This window comes from Linepithema humile, chromosome 1, assembly GCF_040581485.1.
Source record: "Linepithema humile isolate Giens D197 chromosome 1, Lhum_UNIL_v1.0, whole genome shotgun sequence".
Classification (NCBI taxonomy): Eukaryota; Metazoa; Arthropoda; class Insecta; order Hymenoptera; family Formicidae; genus Linepithema; species Linepithema humile.
In genome coordinates, this window is record NC_090128.1 from 4,258,799 (window position 1) to 4,275,936 (window position 17,138).

Here is a 17,138-nt window from a genome sequence, read left to right on the forward strand (position 1 = left end):
TATTTAAATTTAGTAGCGTATAAAATTAATAATATATACATTTGTTTAATTTATATCTAATCTTTATATAATTTGCGTTATTTGCATTGATCAGCTTTATCTTTTCAAATATTTTATGTTCTATATTCCTTATACTTTTTATATGTACGTTCTATATTCTGTATCTCTGCGTTACGTGTTGCGTGACACATTTTAACAAACATTGTAGTTTCTTGAATTTTGTTACCGTGAAATTGATAGCGATGATTCATTTATCTTATCGTCGTATTTGCGCCGCGCTGATTAATAAGACTTCAATCGTTTGAAAATTATACGATACGTAAATGATATGTAATATTTACTTTGTAAGATAAAGCTTTACTTTTATCTGTCGACGTATTGTATAATGCAGTTAATATTTTTGTATTGTATACTGCTCGTTATATCATTTTGCACGTTTGCGAAGTTCAAGTGCGTCGCTTGCATAATTCCTATCATTTCGCTAATACGCAAAAAAAAACACGTGGCGATTTAACCGTGAACTTTTGCCTCTTCAGAAATTATATTTAAATTTGAGTTTTTTTTCAATGATTTTTTTTTTTTTTTTTTTTTTTTTTTTTTAAATTTTGCAAGCGTATATTTTTTATCACGTTGTCTTATATATCCTCGTGTACGTAGTGCTCAAAACTAAACATATTCTGTCGACATTGAATTTGCGCACGAAGTCAAATCTATTTAATTTTTTTACTTTCTGCATTCGAAACATTATCTATCTAGGCCGACAGGAAATTTGTAGGAAAGTCTAGAAAGTATAATGGCAAAAAAATTGACCCAATGCCTCTGTTTTTTTTATTCATATTTATTTTCTTACATAACTTCTTTTTTTTTCTATTATCATAATATACACATGGTTCAGTGAATCATCGAATCGTCGACGGTATCAACAAATGCAGTTAAAAGTAATAGGTTTTAGATTTATATTAGCTCCATTTTTTCGTTTTAATTAATCCTTTGATTGCGAAAGACGTATTTACGCCTTCAAAAAGTTAACCTTTCAGTTATCTAAAATAAATATCAATAAATATCAATTGTTCTATCTGTTGACAAAGTTTATCTATAAGTTTAACGGTTGTTAACAAGTAATTTTATTCCAACTATCACGAGTAAGTATTACTGATAGCTGAGGATAACTGAAAAACAAAGTCTACCAAAAAGTTGAAACAACCGGCTCTTAATAGTAAAAAATATAAAATTTTAAACGATTTGTGTTATTCTACGTTATGAATACTTAGAAAGCAGTAGTTGAAAAAAAATTGTACATGTTCTAGCAGCAGTTGGATTGTTAGGTAACGAACAAGGTTCATGTGTTCTTGCTAGTAATAAATATACAAAATCTCGCAAACTTTATTTGCTATTATCCTTGAACCTTGTTCGTTACCTAGTACGATTTTTCTTCAAACCATTAAACAGCTATAAAAATAGATAGTATTTCGAGTTATAAATACATTCAGAGATTTACAAAAACGTTTAAATATATATCTATATATCAAATTGTTATTCAATATTTGTTGTCAATATAAATTGAATGACTCAAGATAATGTGAATATTGCTGAATCACACAGCTCAATAAGTTGATAATACAATTGTATTGAAATCAGAACATCGGACGATACGTTAGCATTTTATAATTTTCCTTAAAAGTTACAGGTTACAAGTTAAATAAAATTGTCTTCGCGAATATTTAAGTTTCTGCGCATATATCCATATTTATCACTTGATAATGAATGTCTGAATTTTAACTTGATTTCAATAGAAACCTATTTACTCAAATATATGCAATTATGAGGAATACTTTATCCAATTTTGCTATTTTTAACTTTTTTTAAAAGTAGATCGTATGATATTAAAAGAGAAACGATTTATTTTGATGTCACATTTTTCCTCGTATTTAAAATAGCGTGATATCAAGGCAAATTGTGTCTCTCGTATTAATATCACGCGATTAACTTTCAGAGAAAGTTAAAAAATTGCAAAATTTTGATTGTAAGATTCTACGCGAGGATTTGAGACGTTGCTATGGCATAATGTCTTATTACATGTTGTCTAAACACGAAGCGATTGCTGCAAACGTCCGGAACGCGCGTACTTTGCACTCTTATTACAAGCAGAGAGAGCAGGCGAGACGATTCGCACGCGCGAATTTGTGGAAAGAGAGGCAGCGAAGAAAATGACTAAGTAAGAATTTTGTAGCGTATATGAAATGCACTACGATCATATATATATATATATATATATATATTATACATATAAGCATATCATGTGCTATCATGCAATTACAGAACAACCACGCAGAACATTACTGACTTGCAGCAGCTGATTCAAACGACGAAGACAACTCGCTCGTCACCTCAGTCATCTCTCTCTTTCCGTCTTTCTCTCTCTCTCTCTCTTTTTCTCCCTCTTTCCCTCTTGCTTCATTTTGTCTCCCACCAGCTTTACTTTCATCACCACCACCACCACCTGTTTAGTGCGAGTTGCTCGCGCTTGCCCAGGCTTGGCTTTTGCTCGGAAACCCACGCGCGATAGTTTAACTGTCGCACCAGGACGGTGCAGCTGATACCATAAAACGTGACGTCGAATCATCGGAATGGCACCAACACTCAGCAAATTCGCCACAAGACGCACGCTGGCTGGCGCGGTGGCGATCAGCACGTTGATATGGATACTGAAAAACCGCAGCAGAAGACGATCGCCGAAGTCGAGGTAAATTACGTGCCAAGTGCGACTCGTGTTTATTCATACTTGTGCGCGATTATGCTGAGCAATAATGTATTTGCAGAAATCAGTGGCCGGTCGGCAATGACATTCAGTATGTCATCAAGGAGGTAAGAACGAATTAGTGTATCGACGTGAGGGATGCCAAGATTGCATCGATTGCTTCTTCGCAGGAGAAACCGAAGAGTCCTAAGGCGCAGGTGAATGCCGTTTTTTTCCGCAAACTCTGGACGTTGCTCAAAATCGGTATTCCCGGTGTGCTGTCACCGGAATTCGGCTATGTTCTCTTAATTGCCATCACCTTGGTCAGCAGGACCTTGTGTGACTTGTGGTTAATCAACAAAGGCACTCTGATAGAAACGTATGTGTAATGGTCTTGATCAGTGGTATATTATAAAACTTTATTCTGCTGATATAAAACCTTCTATGTCACCAGAGCAATCGTCAACATGGATGGGTCGTTGTTTAAGCAACATTTATCAGTTATGGTTGTGATGTTGCCAGTAGTAAGTAGAATATATTATTATTTAGTTGAGCGTCAAAGGTTGATTGCATATAGCTTGATAACTGAGATTTTTTTGCTGTAGGCAGTTTAATTTCAGCTTAGTAGTTGAAATAATTTACTAATATATAATATTCAATATGATTATATTTATTTAGATTTCGATTGTAACCAACATAATGAAATATGGTCTAAGTGAAATAAAATTGAGGTTACGTACAAATATCACTCGTTATTTGATGGATCAGTATCTTAAGTAAGTAATTCATATGATAATACATACACTTTTTATGAATGAGAATTCCATTTATAATGTTGCAATTGCGATTGCGATTGCATCCAGTATAAGTTGATTAACATTACAAACAATAGTGTCAAAGGTGATGCAAAACTTTCCTTTGTGTTAAGGTTCTGATGTATTAAATTTATATAAATAACACATTGTAGGATATTAAACTTTGTCGCTAATGCAATATTATTGTAAATTTCTACTTAAATAATTTATACTTGACCCTGTCGTTAATGCGGTATTATAATTTTCTTTAAATAATTTATGACTAAAGTAAGTTATTGGGAAATATTCATTACAAGTATTTTTATTTATTTTTAAGAGATACATAATAAAGAAAGTGTTATCAGAAACGTTATCGTCATTGTTTGTTATCAGGAATCGTTAAATATTTAAAAACAATTTTGTTTTTTTCCACAGAGGCTTTACTTATTACAAAATGAGCAATCTGGACACTCGTATCGCGAATCCAGATCAACTTTTGACTACGGACGTTGATAAATTTTGCGATAGCTGTACAGATCTTTATAGTAATATAGCGAAACCTTTATTCGACATCGGTCTTTATGTGTATAGATTAACAACCACTCTCGGTGGACAGGTATGTATAATATAAACATTTATCTCACTGAATTCATTGATGATTACTGTTTTCTCTGTACACATAATAATTAGAATGTACTTTTTTTTTTTTTTATAGACACCATTCTTGTTACTCTCCTATCTAGTAGTAGCTGGTACTTTTCTGACTCACCTTCGAAAGCCTATTGGGACATTAACGGTCAAAGAACAACGACTGGAAGGAGAGTATCGCCATATTAATTCGAGATTAATTACAAATTCGGAGGAAATAGCGTTCTATGCAGGAAATAATAGAGAAAAGTTGACGATGTTAGCCAGTTTTTACAAATTAGTGAGCTGAATTTTTTTTGTATCTATTAGTATGTCATTATTTTGCATTATCGTTCTTGTACCATGTTTTTTCTTTTTTGTTTTAGGTAACTCATCTTCGTAAATTTTTGGAATTTAAGGTCCTTATGGGTGTTTTAGACAACTTTGTTGCAAAATGTATGATGCGATTTACATAGGAACTATTATACTAACAAAACACGCTGTCTTATCTTTCAATTATATTTTATAATGTTGTTTTTTTTTTTTTTTTAGATTTTGCTACCGTAGTCGGTTTCTATGCGGTGAGCAGACCCTTCTTCCAGAAAGACCATGCTATACTCTCCGGTACACCTGATCATCGATTTAAATCGTATTATACGTACGGCCGAATGCTGGTGAAAATGGCCGAAGCGATTGGCCGATTGGTGCTGGCCGGCAGAGAACTTACCCGCTTGGCGGGGCTTACAATGCGGGTCACTGAGATCAAGAATGTCCTCGACGATTTGAATGCCGGGAAATACGTGAGAACGATGGTGTCTGAGAGCAAGGCGATCGGTTATCCCGGTGGCGGCAAGATCATTCCGCGCGACAATATTATACGGTTCGATTGTGTTCCTTTGGTGACACCGAATGGAGACGTGCTCATCAAGGAACTATCGTTTGAAGTAAAGTCGGGAATGAACGTACTAGTTTGTGGTCCGAACGGTTGCGGCAAGAGCTCTATGTTTAGAATTCTCGGCGAAGTACGTATATTAATTTTTATATGTATTATTTGTTGTTTTGTTTTTTCATAATATCTGTAAAATTTAAAGTGGTTCGAGCGTAACAATGTTGGCTAAAAGTAATGCTTTTGTGATGGGATAATAGATTAAGAAATTGTCATTTATACACACAAAACTTTTAGCTATGATTGTCCGAAATGCTATAATTTGATAAAAATCTTCAAATTTCAAATAATTAATAATTGAAGTGTTTTGTTTTTTATTGCAGCACATAATTAAATGTAACATCGACTTTTGCCATAAGACTCTGTGTAAAAGTTTCTTACTTTGAAGTCAAATATTTCAGTAATTAATAAGTTAATATCATTGAAATTGTGAAATTATATTTCTGAAGACTCTAAGTATATACAAATGATACAAATTTGAATAATTTCTTTAAAAAAAATTAACGCTTGAATCACCTTAATTCTGTCAATATTGATTGAATCATATCGAGTTTTTTACCGGTTCTTATTTTATTTGTTGTAGAATACTGATATAGTGTTAAATTAAAAAAACTAACAGAATAAATGCTATTATCAATCAATGCTAAGCGACATTGATAAAAAGGAAATTATATTTGCCTGCTGTTAATTTTGCACATTAAAACATTTAGCTTTGGCCAGTTTGGGCTGGAACTATCACGAAACCGCCACGTGGTAAATTATTCTACATACCGCAACGTCCTTACATGACGTTGGGCACGTTGAGAGACCAGATCATCTATCCTCACACAAAAGCCGAGATGATGAGGCGCGGTAATGCCAACGACGAGGATCTTAAGAAATTCTTGGATTTGGTGCAACTGACTCATCTATTGGACAGAGAAAACCTTGCCAACAGTGAGGGACAAGGTTGGGACGTGGTGGCCGATTGGATGGACGTCTTATCGGGTGGCGAAAAACAGCGTATTGCAGTGAGCCCCTTGTCTTTTTCTTCCGTTTTTTTTTAATTAACATAAATTTTATTTTACTTTCCAATTTCTAATTTCTTATTCGGTCTTTAAGTTTAACATTTAAAATTTTATTTATTATATTTATATACACACATATATATTTACTTGTAGATGGCTCGGTTATTTTATCATAAACCTCAATTTGCAATTCTGGACGAATGCACGAGTGCAGTCAGCGTTGACGTCGAAGACTCCATGTACACGTACTGCAAACAAGAAAATATTACATTGTTTACGGTCTCCCACCGTCGATCTCTCTGGAAACATCACGAGGTATTACTGTCAATTTGTTTCCTTTGTCGAGTTCAGTAATTGTACTGTAGTCCAATATTTATATATATATTTATTTATTAGGTGATTTTTGAATATTATTTTTTTCACATTTCTACATCACTATATGACTTTCTATATATTGTTTTTAGTACTATTTACATATGGACGGCCGAGGAACCTACGAATACAAGCCGATCGAACAAGACACGATAGAATTCGGATCGTGAATTCTTGCGTCCCTTGCATATGCGAAGATACGTCTACATGCAAGGGACATCTAGTTTAGTCTATTTAAAATAATTTCAATAATAGATAAAATTTAAGTATATTTGCGACAAAAGAAACTACAAAATGTTAAATATGTATAAAATGCAGGACATTTCTCTCAGAATGGAGAGTATAGGCTGTATGTACTGTGTAAGTAAGCATTATGAGATAAAAGTAAATGACGCGGTCGCGATTATTCCCAGCGCTGATTCTTTCACGCACCTACGTAGTTATCTAAACTTATAAGGCACAATGATATATTTTTCTATTGATGTTTCTATAAGAAATAATGATAATGAATTCTTGACGCACTCCGAGCTTTTAATATATATGAAGATGTAATATTTTTAAGTTCTCTAATCTTGTGATGCAATTCTGTAAATATATGTAATTTGATAGTGCGTAGAGAGATTTTTTGTGTAAATTACTAATATTAGCGACTTATCGGCCTGCAAATACTTGCCAAAATATTCACTGGATAAGTTCGTTAATATATTGTACGATACGATATGATTTGCAAGCTCGTGTTGAAATTTTGACAGTTTATTGGAAGTTGTATCATATCAGTGAAATGTGTGTATATGTATGTATATGTGTGCATATGTGTGTATATGTGTGTATATGTGTGTATAATATCGCACCTCTGCGAAAAGAGTGACAAGTCAAAAATATGAAAATGTTTAAGAGAGAAGAAAGAGAAAAGATATGTCACTTTTCCTGAAAAAATTGCAATGTCACTCATCGGTGATTGGAAAACAACTGAAATGTGACACTATTTTTGATTTATTACAAAACATTATGTCAGTTTGCGATTAGCGGATTTGTACAGAAAGTATTTGAATTCAACTTTTGTAACTTTTCTGCTGGAAAGTCGATGTATTTAGGACATAATCCACGCAAAAAACGAAATTCGAAAAATTTTGACTTGTGTCACTCTTCTCGTGGAGGTGCGATATATATATATATATATATATATATATATATATATATATATATATATATATACATACATACATACATACATACATACATACATACATACATACATACATACATACATACATACACACAAACACGCATACACACACACACACGCGCGTGTACATGACAAGATTTACTGTAGGACTTGTTTTATAAGAGTGTCATTAATATTGTTATGTGCAGACAACAATGTTACAAGAACAGATATGACAAGCCGCAAGATTATATGAAATTGTTGGACAATAACAGAACGTTGTAACGAAAAATGTTTATTGTAAATTCAGAGAAAATTCAAATCAGCCACATATATAAGTATCTAAGTATATATTAAACATGGTTTGAGAGAAACTAATTGTACTAATACTTCCACAATTACACAGATTCTCTTTCCTCTTATCTGTGTTTACAGTTTGAGCGAATAATAATGTCATTTTACTTCCTTGATATAGTAAAATATTTAAATTCTTAATTCACACAGGTTATTAAGTATAAAGATATTTTATGAAAAATAAAGAGCTTTTGTAATTTAAATTTGAGGTGCCTAAATAATTAATAGTTTTTTAAATTTATTACTAGTTTAATTTAAGATATTACCTATTACGTTTAGTTGCCAAGCAATTTAATTTGGAAATTAGTAATTTCAAGACAAGTTTGATATTTATAAATATTTATAAATAGAAAGTAATTTTATTTTTTGACTTTGCCTTGTATTTAATGAAATAATTTATATAAATTTTAATGTAGCAAAAACATGTTTAACAAGAGATCAAAGGTGTAAATATATAAATTTTAGAGCCGAAGTCCATAGAGGAAGAAGTAACATAAGATAGCATTTATCGGAGGGGTGGGGTTTTGACAATAGACGGAAGGGGTGGATAACTAAGACGCCATATTTGGAATCGCGTTAATTCCATATTTGGATATTGCTCTCCTCTTAGCCAATCGGATTTATTACTTCGTTCTTTGAACTTTGAATCTCCCTCGCCTTAAACACAACTGCTACTTCTTTTCTTTTTATTAAGTTCGTGACATAAGGAGAAAATGGACGGAGACAATGCGAAATAAATATTAAATTGGCATAAATTTTAATTGTAAGAACATAAATATTTATTTCTATCAGGGACAGATTTTTTTTCGGGAATTTAAAATTGAAATTTGGCCATTGAAATAAAATTGACCGCGAGTGACTATGCGCAATTCAAATAAACCGCGCTCGTTTGGCATCGTGCTGCTCCAGCTGCGCATTCGCTCGTACAGTAGAACGGGTTCGGCAGCCGCCGGGTCTGGGCATTTAGCAGAAGCTCCGGGAGCTCCGGTTTTCGATTGCTAGTCGCAGGGTTTGAGCGCTCGAGGGCGGGTCGCGGTGCATTACGTTTGCGTGCCGTATATACGTGGCGTGTGCGTGCGGCGTGAGAAAGCGACGGAGAGGTGGACTCGCGCACAAAGGCAAGAAAAGGCAAGAAGAGAAGAGAAACGGCATTGGATAGAGAGAAGGATAGAGAGAGGATAGAGAGAAAGGAAGAAATAAAGAAAGAAAGAAAGAACGAACGGACACACCGAAGGTAGCATCGCCGCTTTGCAAAGAAGAAGAAACGAGAGGAGGAGGAGGAGGGAGAGCTGTCGCGGTGTACATGGTGTGTCACACAGTGCCGTCAAGAAGGAGGAGGAGGAAAGGAGCGGTGACCAGTGTTCTCTCTCGAGGTTAGCGGGTTTCGCGAATACTTTATCGCCCGGTGCTATCGATCGTGTGCTACGTCTCTTCGTTTTACGGACGATCATCTCCGTACATCACGGATCGTGCAAATCCGCCTTCGTCGTTTCGTATACACTCCTCTTCCTGTCCCTGTCACCCTTTCTCCCTCGTTTCCTTTGCGCTCTCCCCTCCCCAACCACCGTAATATTTCGTCCACCGCTTGTCGTCCGCCACCTCCTCTTCGCCGCGTGCGCGTTCCCCGCGACCGCCGCTCTCTTTGGGGTGCCGGCTGTGCCCTCGTCGACGCTCGCGGGGGGAAAGAAGCGGCGGGGTGACGCCGGGAGGAGCACAGGTGCAGGTGCATGCATATAGACGACGGCAACGACGACGTACGCGCCGCGGCGACGAACAACACATAGGGAGAGGGAGAACCTGTGGGACCGTGGAGCGAGGGAAAGAAGTGAAGAAGAAAGCGGAGGGGCACACACGCGAGAGCGTAGCGCGGCGGAGAGTAGTTGTGGCTGCGCGAGTGAACGGTTCACGTCGTGGTTGTTGTCGTCGTGTCGCAGTTGACGTCGTCCCTTCGGTATTTCGTTATTCATCGCGCACAGTGCCGATTGACGTAACGCCACGGCAGAATGGACGACACCGCGGGACCGCCGCGAACGTCGGACGTGGCGGCGATGGGAAGTGAGAGCGACGAGGCTACCTCCTCGCAGGTGCGGAAGGTTGGCGATGAATCGAGTGCCGCCACCGGTGCCCCCGCCGCCGCCGCCCCTAGCCCCGCTGATGCCGCAGCCGCCGCCATCGTCGCCGATGCCGTCGAGTGCCGCGATCAGGGCTCGATAAGGGTCGCGTCCCCGGAGCCATGCGCTGCTTCTACTTCTACCTCCTGCTCGACGACGGCGACGACGCCGCAGCCGCTGCTACCGCCGGCGTCGCAGCCAGGGTGTGGCTGCGTCGCGGCCACTGCGACCGACAAGGACGAGATCACCGTGTGCATCACGCCGACCACCGGCGGTCAGTTCGAGATCACGGTGGACCGCAATGACACCGTGGAAAACCTCAAGAAAATCATCTCCAAGAAGCTGAAGGTCGCCAAGGAGCGGATTTGTTTACTATATCGTGAGAGGTGAGTGAGTCTGTCTCTTTCTTTTATCGCGACCGAGAGAAAGGATCGGTCGCCGCGGCGAAATCGAATGTAATTTCGGGGAATGTAAATACGAGAGGTAAGCTAACCTTCAAATGACAGACGCGTCTTTGTATCGAAAAAAGTGGAAGCGTTGCTTCGCATATGTGGAGCATGTATCGAAATCCGATTCTGATAATATTCATTGATAATATGAGTTTCTATTCATGGAAAGAATTCTCGGAATTCTTTTCCAACTTTCTTAAAGTCGGAACAAATACGGAGAAGCGAATAAGTGAAGAGGAAATATGTACATGTTATTTTATAAAAAATAAATATTATGAAAAATTGCTGCTTTTTTTAACTACACTTTATCACGTTTAGTATTTGTAAAACAGATGTACATTTAGCGAAAAAGATTCGTGAAAAGATGCATTTAAAAGATAAATCTACCACGGCATCACTTTTCTTTTTCATAACGAAAAACAAATACAGTAACGAAATGCAGAATTCTTCTTCACTAAGCAGCCGTTTTTCTTCACTAATCTCACGTTCTTTGTGCTCGGAACGAAACGATACATTGGCGACTCGAGCGAAAAAAAGCACACAAGCATAAAAGAAACGTAGGTGAGTCACGGAGAATTATCGCTCAGCTGAAGCATTCGTGATACCTCGCGTCGTTTTGCGTCGCGCGCGCGCGCGCGCGCGCGTGAGTCGCGTTAAATCTCTAAAGCAGTGCTATCTCGGCAACGTCGGAGATAGAAGGAAGAGAGGCGCGTCGCGACGGCGGTGTCTCGCTCCCGTATTCGCGTCGCTTCTATTTTTCCCACGAGCAACGTGCGTTCGAATCGGACCTCGCCCCATGCTCCGTTCTGTAAAGAAAGAAGAGAAAGAGAGGGAGGGCAAAGAAGAAGATAGGGACGAGCGGAGGGGGGGAGGGGGGAGTGGCAGGAGGGAAGGCAGAATAGAGACCCGGGTGGAGAGCGAACGTGAGCAGGCTCGTCCTTCGTGCCGGTGCACTTTTGGACGTGCGTCGGCGAGAAGGAGAAAGAGGTATAAGAAGAGGGACGGAAAAAGAACGGCTATACGGTGCATGCATGCCCGGTGTACGGTGTACCGGGTGTTTCAGGACGGAAAGTCGATACTCGAGAAGATGATAAAGAGATGAGAAAATGCAAGTCTCGCAAGTCCACTTTTTGACATCATACAAATATCGCGTGTATTTTATGTTACACTTTATCGTGATCGCTGGCCATTCATTAAGCCGCGATCATTCATCGAGTTATCACTCGTAATGTTACTAATGTTGCATGCGTTATGGTAATTCTGTTTTTTTTTTTTTTTTAATCTTACTTTAATCTACATCGCGCGTCAGGATGTTTAGAGATATTATATTCTACAAACAGTTACAAAATTATTCGAAATTAGATATGCATTATTCAATAGTTTTTTTTTTTTATTCGCAATAGCAACGTCGTCATTCTGCTTTTATCTTATCAGTTCTGCGGATTTCTCAGCTTTTCCAGCGCAAACATTTTATCCTTTCAGATGCATTCATGTATATACTAATAATACCTAACGTTAATCGCCGCGTGTGAACATTTGCGATGGGTAACGCGCTAAAATTTACTAATAAATACTTTTTATTCTATTATATTATTTGCAGCATTCTGTGATTTAATAACGACAGTATGAATGTATTAATTCGGCAGAGCCGAGGTCGTAAGAGTCGGACAAGCGTAAAAACATCATGCATATTTAACTTCTTTGTACATAATACATACTTCATGTATACCTTATCTACGCTTCATATACTTCATTTCAATAACGATGCCAATTTAAAATACAAGAGAATCATCAAGTTTCGTCGGCTTAACGAGATTTCGCGATAAAAGGAAAAGTCTTCGGTGCCTGTTCGGATTTTGCCGACGACGATCCCGCGACGCAGCGTTGCCTCCCGAAGTATCGACCTATCCTCCTGAAACCGCCTGTATACGTGCTCTCGTGGGCGTTCGTGGGGGCCGCAGCGCGGATCCATCCACCTCCACCGCCACCTCCTGCCGCCGTCGCTGCTTCGTGCGAGCACGCGAGAGAGAAATATGGTGGAGTGGAAGGTTGGCATACCGCGGTGAGTAGTCGAGAGAGATGGGAGGAGGCGGCGGAGGTGGCGTGTAGTAGTATAGTAGGTAGAGGATATCTCGGGAAATCGCGCTCCCGTAAAGTGGAACAGTGACAGCCGTCTGTGATAGCAGACAAAATGAGGGAGAGAGAGAGAGAAGACTGGAGAGAGAGGGAGGCCGTGGCGCACGAAAGAGGCGGCGAGAGAAGGCGAGACAGAGAAAGGAATCTATTTGTTATTCGGGGTAAGCCCCCGTCAGAAAGAGTATGACTAAACAGAAATCGCGCGGAGGAGAGAAAATGCAATCATAATATACAAAAGCGACAAACAGTTACAATTAACAGATAGCGACGCGGTGTTCCGGGAAAGTCGCATAAAAATAGATGTACAAATTATACACCAAAAAAAAAAAAAAAAAGAAAGACGAGAGAAGAAAAATGATAAGAGAAAAATACATCTTGATTATTTTCTAATTGCGCAACTCTCACCGATTTTTTTTTCCATCTAATTTTTTTGTCTCGTTTTTTCAACGAATCTTGATTACGCTTCGAAGGTTGATTTGCGTGCGGCTTTTGACGTACGACACGATCTTTAATAACTAATTAATGACCGACATATAATCACACTATAAATTTACATTTAATCGATGTTCCGGCCATTGTACCGTGTTTAAGTTCTCTCGGTCATTTAAACGACATTTAAAAAAAAAAAAAGAACACCGCGGTGGATGCACAAAGAGAGCAGGAGAGGAGAAAGAGAGATAGAACGACGGGATCGGCTATATATACATTCCCGTGCGCAACGCATCGGCTGCGGTTCGTTTCTTTCTTTCTTTCGTTCTTGCTTGCTTTCAGTCCTCGGTGCTTTTTCTGTTGCCTCGTCTCTTACGTGTCTCGATCGGGCCCGCCGCGCGTAATTCTCTCGAGATCTCTCGCCGTCGTCCGTTCTCTCTCTCTCCTTCTCTCTCTCTCTCTCTCTCTCTCTCTCTCTCGTCGCCGCGTGCTCCTTGGCCCGGCTCCTCTCTCGAGCCATTACTACTCGCCGCCGCTCGTTTCTTTGTGCCTGCCGGGGCAGTTTCAGGCGCAGGTAGCACGCCGGATCTTTTTTCTCCTCCGAACAACGCAATGCGAGACTTGCACGTGTATGCGTGCGTGCGTGCCTCGCGCGACGACGACGTAGGCAGCTGGGCGAGTGTCAGTTCGGCCGCATCATGGTAGAGCATGCTTAACATGCTCGCTGCCGAGGAAATATTGTCGATAAATATACCTGCGCTGTAGAGAAAAAGGAGTTCAAAGGTCGCGAGACGTGTAATGATGATAAAGTTGAATAGACATTGCTTCGCACAAATCGAAAAATTGATTTTGATCGTTTTTTTCTTATTTTGCTCGTGTATACTATATTATTACATATGTTATTAATTAATCTTCGTTGCGCAAGATAAATTTAAAATCAATTAAATGGAAATACGAAGGGAGTTTAAATGTCACGATATTTCCGTGGTATTTTTATCGCTTAACTGATATTATAGAGTCGATCAGTTAGAATTGAGGAGACGTGGAATTTCTATATTCCGCTAATGTCTTATTTTGTAACCTTTGCATTGCATCATCGTCATTATGCAAGATAAAAGTAAAATTAGAAGGTTGGAGAAACGGAAATATCAAAGGGATAATACCTCGACGCATCCTGTGTACTTGGTTTCTCTGGTATTTCCATTCATCAAACGGAAATCATGCAAACCGACTCAGGGATTAATTATAGACGCTATTCCGACTTGTTTTATAAATTGTAAATTTGCTCGATCTTTCTTTTTTTTTAACTGTGTTTTCGATAAACCGCTAAGTACAATCCGGACGATCGACCTTGCCGTGAGACCTTTCGCGACATCATTTTCCGAATTCATCGCGAATGTTGCTCAGCGCGACCCGTTTTAAAGCGCCGCTAATAATTAACGCGACACCTGTCACGATAGCGCGACATTGATATCGCGACATTGTCACCGCCGTGTGATATTCAGCCCTCGTAGAATATGCAATCTTATGATGTTTTAAAAGCTCTTTCTTGTAATCCGACTAACTAGTTGTTACATATTTTTGTATGCTCGTTTTTCTTGCTAGTTATAATATTTTTAGATTATTTGAATTTGTCAGAGAGAATTTAGATACAGATAATTATATGCCTTTTTTTCAAATTACAAGAAGCTGTCTTTATTCAAACTTCTATGAAATCCATATTGTGCGATTCGCGCGATGTGGCACTCTGCGTCAGCGTTAAGTGCCGTCGATCGTGCGAATGTGTCATTGTGGGATTTCTGTTAGTCATCGCATCACGCATAGAAGGAGCGAACTTAAAATGCTTGCTGTGGCAAGGGCTGATTACGGTAGAAGGACACTTCGCGGTTTTTTTTCAGCAAACAATGAAGTATCACGTGTCGGGTTTAATCTAAAAAATATTATATTTCTTAATTACGTCAGTTTTGCATGAATTTTCTCGCGTGCCAGAAGAAGAAAAAATTTTTCGGCATACGATCGGCCTGACAGTTCTTGCTTAAATCAGATGCGCTACATTAAGGTACAATTTCTGACGGCGCACAAAAGAAATCTCGCGAGCGCGAACCGAGCGGAAGCCGCGCCGCGTCGCGGAATGCGCGAAACGTGCAGCTTTTATCGCCGACTTGTGCGAAACCCGTGTCCGAATCAAAGCAACGTACCGGGTCTAAATGAGTCTAAGTTTACTCCCCCGTTATTTTTTGCGATCGCCGAGCGAAAACATGTTTGTCGCGAGCAATCTGGGAAAGTCGCGAGGCGAGTGAACGCGCCGAGCGAGCGAATCAATGTGGCCGGTCGCCAATTTGAGAAAACAGGATGATCGATAGAAAATTACCTCCTCGCACTCGTGCTGGATTTAAAAGTCACGTACTCGTTTAGCTGTGCGTCGTAAAACGGAGCGGTTCGATGCGACCGTTGGACTATTGTTGGCCATTTGTGAACTGTGAATTATCTGTCTTTCGAGAAAGAATGCTATCTTTGCTTATCGACATAAGAATTAGAATAGTAGATTCGCGATAACTGAGAATGCTTGTTACGAGTACTTTGACCATCGGCTTTTTTTTCGCGAGGAATCTTTTTATATACATATATATATTTATTTTTTGCAAGTTTATTATCTAATTTAGTTGCCTAAGGCATCGAAGATTCGCGAATACATTGAGAATTTCGCATTGATACGCACACTCTCGTACGATAATTGCGAAAACTGAAAAAAAAAAATAGAATTGTGGCATAAGACTATAAAATTACGTCTACGTGGTTTCCCAACATATTGTGTTTACGCTTACACGGACGTTTTCTTTCGGACAGATTTTAAGTTAACCTTACATTTTATCATTTTGCGCAAGAAAATAAAGCAGGACTGCATATTAAATTAAACTAGAAGAATAATAAGGACCGAAAGAAAATTAAATTATAAGAACATAATTTAATGATCGCAAGTATTTTTTTATATTTCTCGTACTTTTCATATCTTTCTTTCTGTCTGTTATTGTTGAAGGATAATTGTTAGCACTCGTTATTATAAATTAGTGCGATTAGTATAGATTCCGGTCTTTGTATCTAAGCTAACTAATTTTCGTAACTACCCTGATAATACTTGTAACATTTATCTCTCGCTGCGTAAATGTTTATCAATAGATAAGCACTTATTACTCGACTAACAGAGAACACCCAAGAGCTTTACTAAGTAGTACACCTCTGTCAAAGAATAAACATTGTGACTTTAAGACATTTTACCTTGGTTCGCCGACCTATTTTCTTTATAATACTTAAAAAGCGTAGCTTTTCGTTTACATAGTAAATTATATGATTTGACCTCCTATTCACAAGAGCAAAAAGAATCGGCGAGTTGCGTGTCACGAGTTGTCCTTGTGAATGTGAAGTGTTAGCTACTGATTGCACTAAAATGTTGATATAATGTCATGAATATTTTCGTAATTTCTGTGCAAGAAAATATAGAGCGATAGGAGAAAGATAACGTTATAAATTGAGAAATGAGAATTATCAAAAAACGTTGGCGATTACAAGTTACAAATTAAATGTAAAAAAGTATTGCAAATCAAATCTGAAAATTAATATCTCTTTTATTAAATTATTTATTTTTAGCTATATTTAAATAATTCATACACTGCAAAAAAATCGGTAAATTTACGCAACTAATTGTAAGATGTAAAAATTACACGATGAATAACAGAAATTGACATAATTTCATAAATTTTATACCATTTACTTAGTATATTTCCGTCATTTATCATGTAATTTTTACATCTTAGTTGTGTAAATTTACGCGAATTTTTTTACAGTGTACTTATCTTGTCTTCTGCACTTTCTTTTTTAAATATACTTTATTTTCCTAAAAAAAATACTTTAAAAGTTTGCTTTAGAAACGAGGCCTGGGAAAGCTCACTCAGAAACGTTGTCAAAATCGATTACGCATTGTTCGCACACGTTCAAACGCAAGAATTTGATTTA

The 17,138-nt window shown here is 38.2% G+C and overlaps 2 protein-coding genes across 3 annotated transcripts in view; both read left to right on the plus strand.

The window, feature by feature from the left end:
* The first annotated feature begins 2,488 nt into the window (after positions 1–2,488).
* Positions 2,489–7,698, plus strand: Abcd3 (ATP binding cassette subfamily D member Pmp70). Its single transcript, XM_012371147.2, has 12 exons — positions 2,489–2,743; positions 2,820–2,865; positions 2,929–3,116; positions 3,192–3,261; positions 3,416–3,513; positions 3,967–4,147; positions 4,247–4,459; positions 4,545–4,614; positions 4,711–5,180; positions 5,815–6,114; positions 6,265–6,426; positions 6,576–7,698. The coding sequence occupies exons 1-12, from the start codon at positions 2,628–2,630 to the stop codon at positions 6,651–6,653; spliced, it is 1,992 nt and encodes a 663-aa protein (XP_012226570.1). The 5' UTR covers positions 2,489–2,627; the 3' UTR covers positions 6,654–7,698.
* A 1,214-nt stretch (positions 7,699–8,912) lies between these two features.
* stx (stuxnet) overlaps positions 8,913–17,138 on the plus strand; it is a 29,732-nt gene continuing 21,506 nt past the window's right edge. Inside the window, exon 1 of one of the 2 annotated variants that reach the window (XM_012370862.2) lies at positions 8,913–10,499. In XM_012370862.2, the coding sequence (XP_012226285.1) occupies positions 10,006–10,499 (494 nt within the window). In that variant the 5' untranslated portion in view covers positions 8,913–10,005. The remainder of the gene's footprint in view (positions 10,500–17,138) is intronic. The other variant, XM_012370863.2, reaches the window with a different exon arrangement.